Genomic DNA, 20,070 nt, shown 5'->3' with positions numbered 1-20,070 from the left:
CAGTGTGGTATAATATGTATATGATCTCCTTCTCTTACCTCATGAGTCTGCCTTGCTCTAATACCACTTGTTGGGAAAGATTGAGAAATCCCAGAATAATTTTCTAATTAAATGAGACAAAAATAAATCACCAAAGATTTTTAGCGTGAAAAACCCTCCAAAATGAGGTAAAAACCACAGGACCCGTAGGCCACTTAAACTTCCACTAGAATAATAATGGGATTACACACTTCACCCTTAGGTGGATCTCTCACAAAAATACAATAACAACACAACTTTAATTTGTGGATAAAACATCATAATTTGACTCTCAATTTTTCTTCTCAGAAAAACTCTATGTTTCTTAGGCTCTCACACTTTGTTTCTCCTTGATTTTTTGATGTTGAACTGAATGAGGGATTTTCAATTTATAGAGGAGATCAACCTCCTCTCTCCTCAAATTTCACCGTGAGTTACGCTGATCGTTTAATACCTTTCCATTTTTTTCAAGCATGGGTCCCACAAAGAAGAAAAATTCTTTGCCTTCGGCAGCCGACATCTTCTTTGCCAATTTTTTTCTTTGCTTTCTTTTGGTTGCTGGCCCACGTGACCTCCACTCTCTTATTTGCTGGCCCACGTGAGGTGGACCAACAAATGCAAGGGTCAAGAGGTCTCATCTTCAAGCTCTCCGACGAGAATTTGAAACCCTAGAGATGAAGTCTGGCGAAGGAGTGACAGAGTATTTTTCTAGAGTCGTGACGGTGGCAAACAAGATGAGTTTATGGAGAAGAGATGGAGGATGTGAAGATCGTGGAATAAATTCTACGTTCTCTCACAAAGAAATTTAACTACATTGTCTGCTCCATAGAGGAGTCAAAGGATATTGATAGTCACTCTGTGGATGAACTTCAAAGCTCTTTAATTGTGCATGAACAGAAGTTTCGGAAAACTAGTGGTGAAGAACAGGTTTTGAAGGTTGCATTTGAAGAAGGGAGAGGCAAAGGACGAGGCCGTGTTGCTTGTAGGGGTAGATGAAGAGGAAGAGGCAGCGGTAGTACCAGTTTCAATAAACCTATAATTGAATGCTATCAGTGTCATAGGCTGGGCCATTTTCAGTATGAGTGTCCCTCTTCGAACAAAGAAGCCCACTATGCCGAACTTGATGATGGGCATGAGATGCTATTGATGTCCTACGTAGAGATGAATGGAGCTAAAGGAAAGATGCATGGTTCCTTGATTCAGGATGTTCCAATCACATGTGTGGAGATAGAGACATGTTCAGCGAGATTGATGAAAGTTTTCAGCACTTTGTCAGGTTAGGAAACAACACCAGAATGAATGTGATAGGCAAAGGGAGTGTGAAGCTGCTCTTAAATGGGATCAACCATGTTGTGTCCGAGGTATACTATGTTCCAGAACTCAAGAATAATCTCTTGAGCATAGGGCAACTTCAAGAGAGAGGCTTGGCGATTCTGATTCAGGGAGGGATATACAAGATCTACCACCCTTACAAGGGCTTGATCATTGAGGCCAACATGAGTGCAAATAGGATGTTCATCTTGTTTACTCAATCACAAGTGATGTCTCAGCAACAACACGATGAGTGTGTTGGCGCATGTGGTTAAATCTGGAATAATACAGATATAAAACAATAAAAACTAAAAATAAAGCTAAAGTGCAGTAATTTAAAATTTTCCAACTCAGTTGTTGTGTGTTTGTAAAACGTTGTGCTTAGCAATATTTAGCCTACTCCGGTGCAATGATCCCAATGCCAAATTACTTTCAGGAACAGCAGTACAGTACTCTGGAGTGCACCGACCGAATACTGTTAAGATCTCCTCGATATATAGGACCTCTCGGTCAAGGCTACGATTTTCTCGATCTATAAGACCTTCTCGGTCAAGATAACGATCTCCTCGATCTATAAAACCTTCTCGGTCTAGACAACGATCTCCTTGATCTATAAGACTTTCTCGGTCCAGGTAATGTTCCTATGAGCACTAGCTATTTTACAACAAATATATATATATATTAATTGTTGTTTTTAGAATGACTTTTTCTTAAGAGTTTAGGGTTTATTTATAGCGTTTGGAAAAATATTATGTACTAATAAAATAATATTATTTTACTATGCATATGAGGCTCACGTCCTAATTTTCTTGTGGTGGGGCCCACCGCTTTTTCCTTTTTTCAGCAAAATTTTGACAAGTTTATCATCTTGTATTTCACCTTTCAAAAATGGATGCATCCTTTTTTAAGAAGTCTTTGAGCACGTTTTGATTAACTTTTCAAAAGCTAAATCACTTCATTAAACAATTTCCAACAATCCCCCACAAGTTTTTTAAACTAGTGTCGTGTAACGGTGTCGTTTGTTTCAATCGTTATGCGTAAGAAAGATGTCACAAGAACTTGGATCCCCTTTAGACCAACTAAATAAAAGATAGATGCATGGTGTCGCAGAGACTTGAACCAGCACATGTCTAAAAATCCAGTGGTTACACAAGATCAAACTTATCTGTGGTAGTTTTCACTTTGAACCACACTTGTCTTTGCCTTTGCCTTTGCCTTGCCTTTGCCTTTGCACATTTATGGCCCTGTACATGTCCTGGTTTCTGCTAGGGCTCTAGGTATCTTTTCGCAAGACATCATAGGAGACTGCCAAATCTCCACCCATGCATAGGTGAGTTCATTAGGCATGTTTCCTATCAAACATCCCGCATCCGAAATGCTTTGAACTCATTAAGACTTAAGAATTATCATCTCTCATGATAGGATTCTAAGTGAAAAGATCAAAATTTTACCTGATTAGTTCAGCCAGGTAAGGATAGTACTAGAGGGAGATCAAAGATCAATTAAGTACCTCGTTCCTTACGGAGCGCGTTATGCAACCATTAAATCTTGTCTTAGACACCGACTAATCCAAAAAACTTAAAACCTCCTTAGAATTTCACTTGTAAATCTTACTCGACTTTTGAACCATTTATTTTGTTATTAGTAGCATAAGCTTTGAACTAATAACTAAATATAAATGGTAAGTAATTGTAAGACTCACCAAACTTTATAAATCTTACTTGACTTTTGAACCATTTATCTTGTTATTAGTAGCATTAAGCTTTGAACTAAAAACTTGATATAAATGGTAAGTATTTGTAAGACTTACAAAACTTTAAAACTCATTCCGACCGACGTCCTTTCGACTATGTTCTTTTTTAGACCCTTAGTCAAAGGATCAGCCACATTCTCTGAAGATCGGACGTCAATCACAGAGATGACTCCTTGACAGATGAGCTCTCTCAAATAACCATGCTTCAGACTAATGGTCTGCTTCTTTACATTGAACATCGAGTTCGCTGCCACAGCACTTGCCGCTTGATTATCATAATAGATAGTAATTGTGCCTTGCAATTCTGTCAATGGAAGATCTCGAAGAAAACAACTGAGTCATTCAGCTTCATCTCCTGTAGCACAGAGTGCGAAGAACTCAGATTCCATCGATGATTGTGCAATCATGGTCTGCTTCTTAGACTTCTACGAGACGACAGCTCCACCCATATTTTGGTCAAACCTTTAAACAGTTAGGACCAAATCCAAAATCCCCTCTTGATTCGCTCCATAAACGAGAGGTCCACAAATTGAACGATCAAAACTTTAAACAGTTAAGATCGTCTCAAATCCCTATTTTGGTCAAACCTTTAAACAGTAAGGACCAAAGCCAAAATCCCCTCTCGATTCCTTCCATGAACGAGAGACCCACAAATTGAACGATCAAACCTTCCTACAGTCAGGATCGTCTCAAAACACTCACTTGGTCAAACCTTTAAACAGTTAGGACCAAAGCCAAAATCCCCTCTCGATTCCTTCCATGAACGAAAGGTCCACTCAAATTGAACGATCAAACCTTTAAACAGTTAGGATCGTCTCAAACCCCTATTTGATCAAACATTTAAACAGTTAGGACCAAAGCCAAAATCCCCTCTCGATTCCTTTCATGAACGAGAAGTCCACAAATTGAACGATCAAACCTTTAAACGGTTAGGATCGTCTCAAAACTCCCACTTGGTCAAACCTTACTACAGTTAGGACCACAACCAAAATATCCTTTCGATTCATTTTGCGAGCGAAAGGTCAACTTTTGAATTGAATAATCAAACCTTATGACAGTTAGGATTATTCAAACCAATCCAGATTCTCTAAGTGGAGATCCCACTTCGAGTTTCCTTTACACCAGGAGATAGAATATAAAATTCTTCCTCTCCGATTTCGGGTTTATCTCTACCAACAAACAAGAGACCAGGAGATAGAATATAAAATTCTTCCTCTCCGATTTTGGGTTTATCTCTACCAACAAAAAAGAGACCAGGAGATAGAATATAAAATTCTTCCTCTCAGTCATTGGGTTCATCTCTACCAATAAAAAAGAGACCATGTTACTCCAATAGGTACACGAGTCTAAACTGTTTCCCTACCCTCAACAGGAAGTTTCTGGAGAATATTACTCAAAATATTCTTAAGAATAACTTGATTACCTCCCAACGGGTATATGAGGTTAAACTATTTCCCGAGCACTCCAATATAGTATACGAGTATAAACTATTTCTCCATTTTTCGACGGCAGTTCTAATTCAAGACTTCGACAACGGCCACGCGATAAACGCAGCACCGGAGGAATCTTAGCTATTCTACAAAGCACTGAATAGGCTAAAAGATGAAGAAGTCAAAGATTGAAGCCATTCACAGACCATTCTACGCAATTTCCTCAACAAAGTACTGAAGAAATTGGTCAAAGATTGAAGCCATTCACAGACCATTCTACGCAATTTCCTCAACAAAGTACTGAAGAAATTGCAATGAAAACTTATCATATCCAAAGTGTCCCATACTCCTCTCAAAAAAATGATGAGTCTGAGATACTTTGAAGGGAGTATCTGTAGGCGTCAAAAAAATGCTTACAGACATCCAAATACTACTCAAGACAAAGAAAAGGCGATAAACGCCATTCTCTTAATCAGGGGGAATCATTCAAAGGAAATGAGATAACATGTACACACAACCAAACAGCGCTTGATGTTGCGGCTCAGGCGCGGCAGATCATGGTGCCGCGGCCATGGCGCGACAGCATATGGTGCTGCGGCTAAGGCGCGGCAGCATATCGTGCCGCGGCTAAGGCGCGACAGCCTAAGGTGTAGCGGCTATTATAGGGCGTGCTATGGCGGTTACGAGGCAGTTATATGATGATTATTTGAAGTCCACGTGGCGGCATATCAGAGATAGAACGTGTGCTGACGTGGACAAGCAGTTAAACCACGAAAAATGTGGTTAAAAGTCGTGGGAAAACAGTTTCAAGCACGATGAAACGTGCTGGGAACTGCTTCTTTGGCCGCGGCAGTCCATACTGCTGCGCCAATAGCTGCGGCATTGTCGACTGCAACGGCCAAAGAACAGTTTCTTGGTCAATTGTTTTGCCCCAATTTCTACTGTTGTGCATTCCTACCCTTATAAATACCTCCCTAGGCATGAAATAAAGGACAGAGGGCAGATTGGAGCATAGAGGCTTGAGCTTTTGGTGATTTAGAGCAAGAGAGAGAGTCTTCCTTCTTCACAAACATCCTCAAGAAGCTTTTGGTGATTCCTAGAGATCTAAGCTCTGACTTGATCTTTAGAAGAGTGAACATCTTACATCGATAAGATATTCGCTTTCAAATCTTTACTTCGATAAACGAAGGAAAGATCCCTAAACACCCTCACGATCTGTGAATCGGTGGTCAACGAGCCAAATCACTCACGGCACAGGCAAAGTCCCACAAAGCAGGAGTTGATAAACAATTTCTGTGTTATTTTCTCGAGAGTTGTAATTTTTGCTTATTTTCGATAAGATATTCGCTTTCAAATCTTTACTTCGATAAACGAAGGAAAGATCCCCAAACACCCTCACGATCTGTGAATCGGTGGTCAACGAGCCAAAGCACTCCCGGCACAGGCAAAGTCCCACAAAGCAGGAGTTGATAAATAATTTTTGTGTTATTTTCTCGAGAGTTGTATTTTCATTTATTTTTATTTTAATTTCCTGTAAACACATTAAAGTTTTAATGGAATTAACAATGGAGTCAACTTTCGCTGAAAACACTCATCTGGTTCTGAACACCAGCTCGCATCTGAATAGCCTTCGATTACATCCGAATATCTAGTGTAGAATAGGCCCAGACTTGTAGTTTCTTTCAAGTATCTTATCAATCTCTAGACAGCATCTCAATAAAGCTTTTCAGGATTACTTGTGAACCTACTAAGCATTCCTAGAGCGAATGCAATATCTGGCCTTGTGCAGCTCATCACGTATATGAGACTCCCAATGATCTTTGAGTAGCTCAGCTGCTCTACTGGTCTTCCAGTATTTAGTCGAAGCTTCTTATTATAATCTTATAGCACTGATAGCTCTGGCAATTCGTTGTAGCCATACTTCTTTAGCATGCTCTCGATATAATAAGATTGGGATAATCTAATACCCTCTTCAGAGTATATGATTTTGATTCCGAGAATCACATCCGCAGTTCCAAAGTACTTCATGTTGAACTGTGTTGAAAGAAATTTCTTGGTAGATATTACTATCTTCAAATCACTCCCGAAGATGAGCATATCATCCACATAGAAGCAGATGACCACCACCTTTTCTTCAGTGATCTCGATGTATAAGCACTTGTCAGATTCACTAACTTGAAACCCATTGTTGAGAACAACCCATCGAACTTCTCATGCCAGAGTTTTGGTGCCTGCTTAAGTCCATATAAAGACTTAACAAGTTTACAAACCTTACCAGCAAGAGCATCAAGTCCTTCTGGTTTTTTTATGTAGATCTCTTCTGTGAGATCTCCATTGAGAAAGGCAATCTTCACATCCATCTGATGTATGACGAACCTTTTAATCGCCGCCCATGCGATAAGCACTCTGATGGTAGTGATCCTGTAAACTGGTGCATAAATATCAAAAAAATTTATACCTTCTTTCTGAGAGAATCCTTTTGTCACCAGTCTTGCTTTGTACTTCTCAATAATACCATCGGAACGAAGCTTTTTCTTGAAGATCCACTTATAACTGATAGGCCTTGCACCACTATTTTAAAAAACCTCCGCCTAGTCCGCTTAGGCGTACGCTTAGACCTAGACGGTACCTAGACCGCCTAACTAGCGCCTAGCACCTAGGCGGTATTTAGGCTGCCCACCTAGATTTTATAAGCGTTTAGGGGAGCATTGTCTGCTTACGTAGATTGCACCCTGTAGGTCTTGATTGTGATTTTATGTGCCGTAGCCTACACGTCCTCCAAACTCCATTAACCTCCAAATATGAACATCACCACTACCTCCTCCGACCTTCAACAAAACCTCATCAACCACTATTTAAATGAAGAAAAAAAAACGCCCAGAAACCGCTTAGACGCCCGCCTAGGCGACTAAACGCTGGAGGCCAAGTCCGACGCCTAGAAGCGCCCAACGTTTAATGTAACATTGCCTTGCACCTTCAGGCCCATCCACCAGCTCCCAAGTGTGATTTTGGATCAATAAATTTATTTCATCATCTATAGTTTTTTTTCACAGAAGAATGTCTGTTGACTGCATTGCTTCTTGAAAAGTCTGTGGGTTTCCTTCCATATTATAGGTGATGAAGTCATCTCTAAAATCTTTCTATCTCCTGACACGCTTGGATGGTGTTTCAGTAACTTCTTCATCATTGTCACTTTCGATTTCTCACGAAACTGACTCCTCTTATGCATCTGACGTACTAGCATTCTCTGTTATATCTTTGAGCAATAAGCTTTTATCTTTGATAAACTTATCCTCAAAGAATTCTGTATCTCGAGTTTCAATGATGGAGTTGGTTCCAAGGTCCAGGAACCTATACGCATTGCTATCTCCAGCAAAGACAAGAAACACGTATTTGTTTGCCTTTGGTCCGAACTTAGGCCTTCTGATATCTGGTATTCGAACATATGCGAGACACCCCACACTTTGATATTATCCAAAGAATCTGGATATTCCAACCATAACTGATGAGGGGTACTATTAAGTTTGAAATATGATACTCTGTTCAGAATTCAGTTTGCCATCAGTAAAGCCTCTCCCCAATAACAGGTAGGTAAACCAGATGTGATTAGCATCGAATTTATCATCTCGGTCAATGTGCGATTTTTTCTTTCTGTAATCCCATTAAATTGTGGAGAATACGGAGCAGTAGTTTCAGCAATGATTCCATGCTCATTAAAATATGCTTCCGACTTCTTAGATCGATACTCTCCTCCTCTGTCGCTCCTGAGTCTTTTCACCTGAAGTCTAAATTGCTTCTCCACTTGAGTCCGAAACTCGACAAACTTGCTGAAGGTTTCATCTTTAGATTTCAACAGGTAAACATGGCAGAAGCGAGAATGGTCATCAATGAAGGTGATGAAGTAATTCTTACCGCCACGAGTGACAAAGCTCTTGAAATCACAAGTATCTAAATGAATCAGATCCAACAAGTTGGTGCTCCTTGTGACACTTGAAAATGGCTTCCTCGTTAGCTTTGCTTGCGTGCAAACTTCACGTTTCTCAGGTTTGTTACCCCCATATTTTAGAAGTAATCCTAATTTCTCCATGCTTGATAATTTTCTATAATTTATATATCCTAGCCTATTATGCCATAATACAGGAAAGTAAACAGAAGATGATACTTCATTTATAACCAAGTTGGGTGCAATAGTACTGATCTTATACATGCCATCAGTACGATATGCATTGCCAAAATATATTTACTTAAAGGATAATACAACCTTACCTCCTTGAAAATCCAGCCTCATACCTGCATCACATAGCAGGCTTCCAGAGACTAGTTTTTGACAATTGAGGGAACATGTTTCGCATCCTTTAATGTGAGAGTCTTTTCTGAAGAGAGTCAGCACCACAGTCCCGGTTCTAAGAAAAAAAATACAGAACAATCAGTCATTGATACGTTCTCTTTGGCAGCAACATAAGAAGAGAACAAATCTCTATTGAAGCAAACATAACAAGTAGCACCTGTATATAACCATCAATCAGAGATATTGTTGTTAGGAGTTGTTACCTGAAAGATCAAAGTCATAATCAACTTGATTGACATTGTGTGTAGTTTCTTTCTTTGGTGTTTTACAGTCCTTAGCAAAATGTCCTTGCTTCCCATAATTAAAACATTTGCCGCTCTTCTTGAACTCCTTCTGAATGTTCAGGCTCTTTGGATTCTGGTTCTTCTTTTTGTTAAAGAACTTTTTCTTCTTGTTGAAAGATGAATTATTACCCTTCTCAGAGTTAGCAGCCATCATGTTACCAGACGCCTTCTGTTTAGCGATGAACTCATTCTTCGTGCGAGTCTGAGTCTCGTCCTCGATTCGAATGAATCTTTTCAAATCGGATAGTCACATGTCTTTTCCTTCTTCGAATGTCAGTGGAGAATGACATCCAAGATGAAGGAAACTTGTTGACAATTACACTAGAAATAAAGGTTTGATAAAAACTGATCTTTTTATCTTTTAGCTTCATAACAAGCTTTTCAAGCTCTTTGACTTTGAGGCAAAACCTCAGTGTCGTCTTCGAACTTGAAATCTTGAAACTTATCAATGAGATGAGATTTGGACAGCTTCTCCTCATCCTTGTACTGGTCCTTCAGAGCATTCCAGATTTCCTTTGCAGATAGCTTGTTGGTGTAAGCATCTGCTAAATGATCGGTCAAGCAGTTAAGGAGATAATTCCTGCAGAAATGATCATCTCTAGCCCAAGAGGCTTCAAATTCAGAATCTTCTTCAGAGTCGGGTTTCTCCTTAGAAACCACATAGTAGATTTTCAGGAGTTGCATCTCCAATATCACTTTCCGACGCCATGCGTTGAAGTTGGATCCATCAAAATTCTCTAACTTGAGACAGTCCACTCCAAGAGTCCTTGCAGGATCCATGGTAGATTAAAATATTACTTTAAGATTGTTAGCGTCTGTGATTAAATCTGGAATAATACAGATATAAAGCAGTAAAAACTGAAAAGAAAGCTGAAGTGCAGTAATTTAAAATTTTCCAACGCAACTGCTATACGTTTGTAAAACGTTATGCTTAAAGTAATATTTAGCCTACTCCGGTGCAAGGATCCCAAGGTTAAATTGCTTTCAGGAACAGCAGTACAGTACTCTGGTGTGCACCGACCCAGTACTATCAATATCTCCTCGATCTATAGGACCTCTCGGTCAAGGCAACGATCTCCTCGATCTATAAGACATTCTCGTTCCAAGCAACGATGTCCTCGATCTATAAGACCTTCTCGATCCAGACAATGTTCTTACGAGCACTAGCTATTTTATAATATATATATATATATATATATTATATTATAGAGTAGAACTTGGTGTCAACTTAGGTGGATAGTGAATAGTGTGTCCACGCAAACTTTATATCCACTCTTAACATATAAAAAGTCCTTCATCATCATGCAAGGATCTCTAGGAAACATCTAAGGGTTAAAGAGTTTTAGTGATTCCACTTAAAGTGGACCACAAGTTTGCTCTATATATATAAATATATATATATATATATATATATATATATATATATACTATATTATATACTATATTATATATATTATATATATATATATAATATATATATATATATATATTATATATATATATAGTATATATATTATAGTATATGCATATATTGATGTTTTAGAATGAATTTTTTTGAAGAGTTTGGGGTTTATTTATAGCGTTTGAAAAAATACTATACACTAATAAAATAATATTATTTTACTATACATGTAGGGCCCACGTCCTAATTTCCTTATGGTGGGGCCCACCACTTTTTCCTTTTTTCAGCAAAATTTTGATAAGTTTGTCATCTTGTATTTCATCTTTCAAAAATGGCTGCATTTTTTTAAGAAGTTTTTGAGCACGTTTTGATTAACTTTTCAAAAGTTAATCACTTCATTAAAAAATTCCCAACAGAGTGTCTTCACACAAGCTCACAGAATCTGTCTCAACTTTGGCATCGCAGATATGGACATCTAAGTAACAAAGGGTTTGAGAACATTACTGAGCAAGAAAATGGTACGTGGCCTCCCCGAGTTTACTGTCTCAGATGAGTTGTGCACAGACTACATTGCTGGCAAGCATCACTGTGATCCTCTACCTAGGAAGAGTTCTTGGAGAGCAAGTCAGATATTGGATCTCATCCATGCAGACATTTGTGGGCCAATCACTCCCATGTCTAACAGCAACAAAAGGTACACTTTGTGTCTTATAGATGACTATAGCAAAAAGTCATTGAAATATTTTCTGATGGAGAAGTCAGAAGCATTGAGTCATTTCAAGTGTTTTAAGAAGATGGTGGAGAATGAGGCAGGCTCGTCTATCAAGTGTATGCATACAGATAGGGGAGTCGAGTTCACCTCGCTTGAATTCAATAATTTCTGTGAGCAGAACGGTATTAAGTGGCAGCTGACAATTGCTTACACCCCTCAACAAAACGGCGTGGCTGAACGTAAGAATAGAACAGTAATGAACATGGTTCGTGCAATGCTCTCTGAGAAGAAAATCCCAAAAATATTTTGCGCGGAAGAGGTAAATTGGAGCAATTATGTGCTGAATAGATGTCCAACTATGGCAGTCAAAAGCATCACCCCAGAAGAAGCATGGAGTGGAATGAAACCTTCTGTTAATCATTTTCGAGTCTGTTGCTGCATAGCACATGTTCATGTGCCGGAGGTACGAAGAACTAAACTTGATAATAGAAGTTTTATGTGTATATTTTTGGGTGTTAGTGAGGAATTCAAGGGCTATAGACTTTTTAATCCTATTAAAAAAAGATAGTAGTGAGTAGGGATGTGATATTTGAAGAAGAGAAACAATGGGATTGGGATGTGAGTTATGAAGGACAGATTTTGGTAGATTTAGAATGGGGAGATGTTGATGTAGCAGGAGTAGGTGATAATAATGGTGAGGGAGGTGACAACACTAATGGAGTTGAAAATTTTGGTGGAGATGTAGGTGAGACTAGCAATGGTGAGAGAGAGGGAGAGGTATCTCCAAATAATGGGGACATTGAGGATAATGAAGATGGTAAGAGAATGAGAAAGCCTCCAGCATGGATGAGAGATTATGTTAGTGGGGAGGGTCTCGGGTTATCTGAAGATGAAGGTAATTTGACACTAATGTTGTTAAGTGATCCATTGTACTATGAAGAAGTAGTGAAGGATGTAAACTGGAGATTGGCCATGGACAACGAAATCAAGTCTATAGAGAAAAACAAGACATGGACGTTGGTTGCATTGCCTGTTGGAACCAAGAAAATTGGGGTGAAATGGATCTATAAAACTAAGTATAATGAGCATGGAGAGCTTGAGAAACACAAAACACGTTTAGTGGCTAAAGGGTACACACAAAAACATGGAATAGATTACACAGAGGTCTATGCTCCGGTGACGAGAATGGAAACTGTGAGGATGGTAGTAGCTCTGGCAGCTCAAAGAAACTGGAAAATATTCCAAATAGATGTAAAATCAGCCTTCCTTCATGGTAAACTTAATGAATATGTGTATGTTAAGCAGCCAAGGGGTTATGAGATCAAAGGAAGTGAGGACAAGGTCTACAAGCTGCACAAGGCTTTATACGGCTTAAAGCAAACTCCACGAGCTTGGTTCAGCTGCATAGAGACTTACTTTTATCAATGAGGGTTTCGAAAGATATCCAAATGAGCAGACCATTTTCACAAAACGGAGCAAATAAGGTAAAATACTTATTGTAAGTGTTTATGTTGGTGATCTAATCTATATTGGTGATGATGAAGAGATGATGAGTAGTTTCAAGTGTTCAATGATGAAAACTTTTGAGATGACTGATTTGGGAAAATTGAAGTTCTTTCTCGGCATTGAAGTGTCACAACAATCTGATGGTATCTTCATCTGCCAAAGGAAATATGCACTGGAGGTTTTGAAGCGATTTGGAATGCTAGAAAGTCATGTAGTCCGATTGTTCCAGGTTTCAATCTAAGCAAGGATGAAGATGGAGTTGCAATTGATGAATCGTATTACAAGCAAATTGTAGGGAGACTCATGTATCTCACGGTAACTCGTCCCGACATAATGTACAGTGTAAGCTTGATCAGCAGGTACATGGCGAAACCTACAGAGCTTCATTTACATGTTGCCAAGAAGATATTGAGGTACTTGAAGGGTACTTTTGATTATGGAATCATTACAAAAAGGGGATTTCGGATGACTTGATTGCTTACACGGACAGTGACTATGCTGGTGACTTAAAAGATCGGAAAAGCACTTCCTGTTATGTTTTCCTTTGAAGTTCTGGAGCAGTGTCTTGGTTTTCAAAGAAACAACCAATTGTTACATTGTCAACCACAGAGGCAGAGTTTGTGGCAGTAGCCGGGTGTGCAAGTCAAGCAGTGTGGATGAGAAGAGTTTTGAAGTAGTTGGGACATGTTCAGAAGAAGGGTACCATAGTCATGTGTGACAACAGCTCCACCATCAAATTGTCAAAGAATCCTGTCATGCATGGGAGAAGTAAACATATAGATGTACGGTTTCATTTCTTGAGAGAGCTTGCTAAGAATGGAACTGTTGAGCTATTGCATTGTGGAACGGAGGAGCAGACTGCAGATGTGATGACAAAACCATTGAAGTTGAATGCTTTCTAGAGTTTAGAAGTCAGATGGGCATTTGCAAGGCAGCTGAGCTAAACTAATTGTGTATCACAGTTAGTTTAGGGGAGGGATTGAAGGGTTGTTGCTTGTTTTTAGGAGTTTACTAAGTGCTCTTTGTTTCTGTTAATAAATCCCAAGTCTTTAGGGCTAGTTGGGACTGTTAGTGGTTCAATTTACACTAACCACGTTAGCGAATGTAATGCTAAACGTGAGCTTTCTTTTAGCTTTTCTGTTATTACTGTAAGGCATATAAAGCCAAGTTTGTTTAATAAGAATGTAGATCATTCATCCAGAATATTGTTGAGCTCTGATTTCATTTGTGATCAAAGTTTCCCAACAGATCGACTTTGCTTACTATTTTTAAACTTCAAGTGGTAGAAACAAATGCAACCATTCAAGAAATAATAAAAGCACAACATTACATGTAGCAGTTCAGATAAAAGGCAAGTTAAATGTCATGTTACTTGTGAATGCTTTGATTTAACAGCTTCCCCTTCAGCCTCTAAAATGGTCTGCTTTGGTCTGAAAATTTTTCATCCATAGAAGATTAATTAATTAGTCAAAAAGGTCTGCATGGTAAGTAGCAATATACAAAAAAAAATATAATCAGTGGAAAAGGATACGCCAAGAATGGCCAAAAATGATAGAAGGCCTAAAGCATATTCAAGTCAAACTAACCATAGAAGTGTTATCAACTCGAAGTAACACTAACCTAAATGCTTTCAGACGTTCAAAAAATGCAAGTGCCGTCAGTTCACTGGATCCCTGTAGAGCTTTAAACATTGGGTGCACTCCTTCAAGAGGCAAATCATTTGCTCTCCTAATGGATTCTCTGGAAGGCTTTGATTTAATCTTTGTATGTAAACGAAATCCATTAGCACAAGGCTTCTGTAATGCCATCAGGTCTGCACATCCGCTAATGACCTCCCGAACTCTGTCAGAAACAAGATCTATAAATTTCTGGGGAAAACGCCCATATATTGTCTCGCCATTTGCAAGTGCCTGATCAATTCTAGAATATATTCCTTCCATGTCATGGAGAACCTCTTCCTCTGTTGGCGCAGGTCTAAGAGGCTTTGAGAAAAACATGTGAAAATCTAATAGATAAGGCATATCCGCCGGCGTCACAAATGAATAGGCCGTACCTTTCCGTCCAGCACGAGCTACACGACCCATTTTGTGGAAAAACTTCTTAGGTGAATAAGGAAAGTCAAAGTGCACCACATTATCAAGTGACGGAATATCAATGCCTCGTTCAACATTATCAGATGCGATAAGCAACATAGTCTTCCTCGCTTTGAACTTTGACAAATTGTTTTTCCGAGCACAAGCGTCCATAGTGCTGTATGAGATAGAAGACTCAACGCCCTCTTCTCTAAAAAGAATGTTCAGAAACTGTATACGGTAATTTGTAGAAACAAATATAAGTGTTTGCTGGTCAAGACCAATCTTCTCCCTAACTAAATATAGCAAAGCCGCAACTTTCTCTTCGGGGCGCACAGTGAGGAATAATAGAGAAAGGTCGGGGCTAATTTTCTGGTCAAGCATTATGTGCTTATAATCACGGAGTCCGGACTTTGCAAATTCAGCAAGGGCTCTGGGCAAAGTAGCGCTGAATAATAAAGTTTGGCGGTTTTCACTCAGCTGGGAGAGAATTGTATGCAATTGCTGAGCAAAACCCATGCCAAACAAAGCGTCTGCTTCATCAAAAACTATGTATTCTACAGTGCGAAGAGACATCCCGTCGACCTCCACGAGATGATGCATAAGCCGACCAGGGGTCGCAATAATGATGTCAGGATTATGCGCCAATTCTTCAAATTGGTCTTCCATCTTGTCTCCACCCACCAGAAGGCTAGGGCGGAGGTCTACATAAATTTATGAAACCATTTTAGTAAATTAATTGACAATTAAGGTTAAGTTTCAAACTTCCCCTGGCTGCTGCAAGACGTGCTAGTTTACTGATTCATGATAGTTTTCTCAAATGACAAAATGTTAGTGGTTCTATATAAACAACCGTACTAGTCTTATGAAATTTATCCTAAAACAAAGTTAACCACAATTGTCTCACGCGAGATGGCCGCGTGATGCCATCCCGCGAGACAAATAGAAGCTGTGGGGGCCACCCTCCCTATTGTCTCACGCGAGATGGCCGCGTGATGCCATCCCGCGAGACAAATAGAAGAGCCCATTTTTATGGGAAGGGATAGGGGCACACTGTCAACCACAATTCCAACCACACCTTCTCTCTCTCTATAGTGCATTGGGACCTATATGAAATTTTAAAAAACAATTTCATGTGGGTCCCAATGCACTATAGAGAGAGAGGAGGTGTGGTTAAGATTGTGGTTGGGGGTGTGCCCCTAACATTTCTATATTTTTATTTATTGGACACTGTCTCGTGTGGGAAGTGACCTGCCTAATAACAAATGTTGCTTCTCAAACGCATCACTTAAATATTTCATAATGATCTCCTACCGAATTGATCAATACTGCGTTTTCGGTGCGCGTTCCAAGTGAAGATATATAAAATAATACAATTTAGGATTGATAACTTATGTCTTGATTCTTTTTGTTTATAGGTATATCACCTTTATTAATTCTTCTATTAGGTATATGCTTGGATTACCAACTAAAAGTAGTTTAGAGATCATTAGTAATTACAATTGTGGTTTTCTTTGAGTGTAAATTAGAAAATTAGATTAATTCACGGTAGTATAGTGAGTGTTACATATTAGAATGAATAGCAATAACCTACAATACAAGATACTATTATGCCAATGCGTTTGGTTTTTCATGTTTCTTATGTTTTAGCTTCAGGTTGTGCATTATGAGTTGATATAGAATCAAAAGATCCCCCAAGTATCTTCAAGTTTGGCTTATTTTTTTTTATATCTAGTCCTTTTTGTAGATGCTTCCACTTAGTTTTCTTGTATAAATTATATATCGTATAAACTTCCATCTAGCTTAGACATCAAATAGTGGTTCAATATAAGGTAGTAAACCATTATGGTATAGGTTGAAGATATCTCTCGTTGTTTTATGGTAATATTAACGTAAGATGCGACAAACATGCATCACAAACAAAAAGATATTCACATGAACACATTGAAAAGTATAGCTCAACATGACGATGTTACGTCGTATGAGCTGAGTTCGAGAATGTAATTACTTGTACTTTACAGCATCTAATTAGATAATAAGGCTGGAAACTTGTGATCTTTGATCCTCAGCAAGCTCTTGTGAATGTAATTTGTTTGGGCTTGCGCTATGATATTGATTACGGATCTTATCAGAACGGGACCGCATACGAGATAATGAATATGAGCTGACATTTCATTTAGCAAAATAAACTACAAAAGAGACATGTGCTGCCGCCGCGATGTATGACGCATAACGAGTAAATTTATGAAAAAGTGGGACCTTCATGAGTCAAGTGCGGATACGGATGAATTACTGACTGGCCGCAGATAAACAACCATATCTCCCAATGCATAAGGCAAATTCTAACATATTGTATATACAAATTGTTTATATTAAAATTGTGTATCTCGACGAGATGGGGTCAATCAGTTTAGCACAATCCCACAATCCCATCAGTAACACCTATTTTTGGTAGGATTTCAGAAATAATTAGTATTTAGTTTATTTTTAATAATAAACCTAGAATCAGAATCAATTTAGACTAGGAAACATAATCAATTTTAATTTAATTAAGACTGGTTTGTTTCCTTTATGGGGTGTTTTATATAGTTTTAAATTGCTTCTTTCTTTAGTAATTCTGCTCTTGTTTAAGACGAAGGATTGCAAATAATGTTGAACGCGTAACGTCCGAGCACATCCCGAGCATCTACAACTCCGACCTTATCAGCACACTTGTTCAGCAGAGGAAGGAGCTAGCTCAGTTGCAGTCTCTTGCTGAACGATCTCCGCGCAGAGATCGCGAAGGGACCGAGTATTGAACTCGATGTTGGCGACCTTGCATGCGCTGGATCTTCCATTCCATTGGTCGCCGTCGGGGTTGAAGAGGCCGGAGACGGAGAAATCCCGGAGGGTGCTGCGGAATAGTGGGGCCTATTAGAATTCCTCACCAACTTAGATTATTCTAGAACAACTTTCTAGAACTTCTTTCTAGTAACATCCTACAAAATATCTATCAAGAAGTTTCTAGAAAGATACAAGTGTATGGCTAGTATTTATTCTTCTAGAAACTTCTTACTAATGTATGGCTAGGATTAACTCTTCTACACACTTCCTAGCCCTCTTAAACAACTATAAATAGGGGGTCTTGGGCTCTTATTTGTGCAAGCAAGCAAGAAGTAAGCTTGAAAGCTTGAGTGTGTAGTGTAGGCTTGTGTGAGTGTTCACCAAAATAAAAAGTTGTGTGAAAGTGAGGTGCTCTTGTAAGAGCAAGTATTGTGCTCCCTAGTGTTCTATCAATAAAAGTTTCCTTTGTGTAGAGGGTTGTGTTTTGCAAATTCCATCAAAGTGGTATCAGAGAAAGGTTCGATCTAGCCGGGCCATTCGAAGGTGCTCGTATACGAGATGGCGAACATAATCTAGCCACATATTCCTAAGTTGATGAAGACCAATTACGACAACTGGAGTATCCAGATGAAAGTCTTGCTCGGCTCACAAGAATTATGGGAGCTCGTGGAGAATGTCCACACTGAACCAGAGTCACCTGCAGCAGAAGTAACTCTCACCGCCACACAGAAGAATGAGCTGAAGGAGGTCAGAAAAAGAGACAAAAATGCTTTGTTCCTAATATTCCAAGGCGTAGATGAATCTGCATTTGAGAAGATTTTCAATGCCATGTCCTCTAAAGAAGCATGGGAAATTTTACAAAAATCCTATTAAGGTGTCGAAAGAGCCAAAAAGGTACGCCTCCAAGCATTAAGAGTTGAATTTAAAAATTTGAAGATGAAAGCTACAAAATCAATATCAGACTATTTTAGTAGAGTTCAGACAATAACTAATCAAATGAAGAGAAATGGAGAAGCAATTAATGATGTAAGAATTATGGAGAAGATACTTAGGACTTTAGACTCTAAATTCAAATATATTATTCCGGCAATACAAGAGTCTAAAGATCTCTCCGAAGTTTCTATTGATGAGCTGTAAGGTTCTCTGCAAGCTTATGAATAAGATATAAATATCAGTTCAAATCAAGCGGAGAATCTAGAGCAAGCCTTGCAGAGTAAGATGACTATCAAAGAAGATAGTCGAAGAGGACGTGGAGGCTACAGAGGCAGAGGCTCCTTTCGAGGTGGCTCAAACTTCCAGCAAGGTCGTAGGAGACGGTACCAAGGAGGCCATGAAAATCAAGATCAAAATAGAGATCGTGAACGATCATTCGATCGAGGACGAGGTCGTGGCACATGAGGAAGAGGACAAGAAGTTACTAGGAGGATAGATGATAATCACATTTTATTACAATTTTATATCCTCATTATCTATTTTATATGAATAAATATACCATTAATAATCGTTGTTAGCTTAGTTTCCACATAATTGAATGAAAATATAAATAAATATTATTAAATGTAAAAACCCCTCAAAATCTCTCTTCTCTATTTTGCAGCATTCAAGAAGCCAAAATGAAATATTTGAGCTTGGAAGCCCAAAGCCCATCAAACAAATTACACCAAATGAATTGAACTAGGCTACATTGGACCAAATTTGATTGGAGATTGGATTTGAAATTCAAGATTGGAATTGGACTTGGTTGCAAAAAGCTCTTCATGGACTGGTCTTGAAACTTTGGGACTGCAGCTTTGATTTTATTTTTCTCTTCATGGACCGAATGAAATGCTGCTGGAGATTGGATTTGTAAATGGGCCGGATTTTTATTTTTGAAAATCAAATGCTATGGGCCAAAGACATGCAGCAGCCTTGATTTCTCCATGAGTCCAGATGCTTTGATTTTTCTATGGGCCGAATTTGCTCAATAAATGAATGGAGAATTCATGTGTGAAGTGGACCGGCTGTAGGCTTGTTTGAAAAAAAAAAAGAAAGAAAAAGAAAAAGGGCCGGACTTGCTTGGATTTTCACAAGAAAATCAAAAGAAATGTGAACTTAGTTGCTGCAGATTTCCAAATAGACCGGACCTGCTGATGGACATTGGACTTGGTGGCAGATTTTGAATGGAGAAAATCAAATGAATAATGGGCCAAAGACTTAGCTGCAGATGGACTTGATTTAATTTGAAATTCAAAATCAGTGGACCGGACTTCAAAGGTGATGGCTGCAGATGAATGAAAACCGGATCTTGATGAAAATCAATGAAGCCTCTTGTGATTGAGAAAATTAAAAAGCAAATTCAAAGGTGGAGATAGTTGCTTGGGGCTCAAGACAAATCCAATGACTCTCATTCACTGATGTTTACTATAAATAGG

At 38.8% G+C, this 20,070-nt stretch overlaps 1 protein-coding gene across 1 annotated transcript in view; it reads right to left on the bottom strand.

Moving 5' to 3' along the window:
• LOC109846844 (DEAD-box ATP-dependent RNA helicase 29-like) overlaps positions 1 to 18,489 on the bottom strand; it is a 52,725-nt gene extending 34,236 nt beyond the window's left edge. The window contains exons 1-3 of the mRNA XM_020416084.1: positions 18,357 to 18,489; positions 14,385 to 15,540; positions 14,137 to 14,194 (exon numbers count right to left, since the gene is read on the bottom strand). Of these exons, the coding sequence (XP_020271673.1) occupies positions 14,137 to 14,194; positions 14,385 to 15,540; positions 18,357 to 18,489 (1,347 nt within the window). The remainder of the gene's footprint in view (positions 1 to 14,136; positions 14,195 to 14,384; positions 15,541 to 18,356) is intronic.

Source organism: Asparagus officinalis, chromosome 7 (assembly GCF_001876935.1).
Source record: "Asparagus officinalis chromosome 7, Aspof.V1, whole genome shotgun sequence".
In the NCBI taxonomy this organism is placed as follows: domain Eukaryota; kingdom Viridiplantae; phylum Streptophyta; class Magnoliopsida; order Asparagales; family Asparagaceae; genus Asparagus; species Asparagus officinalis.
This window is presented reverse-complemented; position numbering and strand designations above follow the sequence as displayed.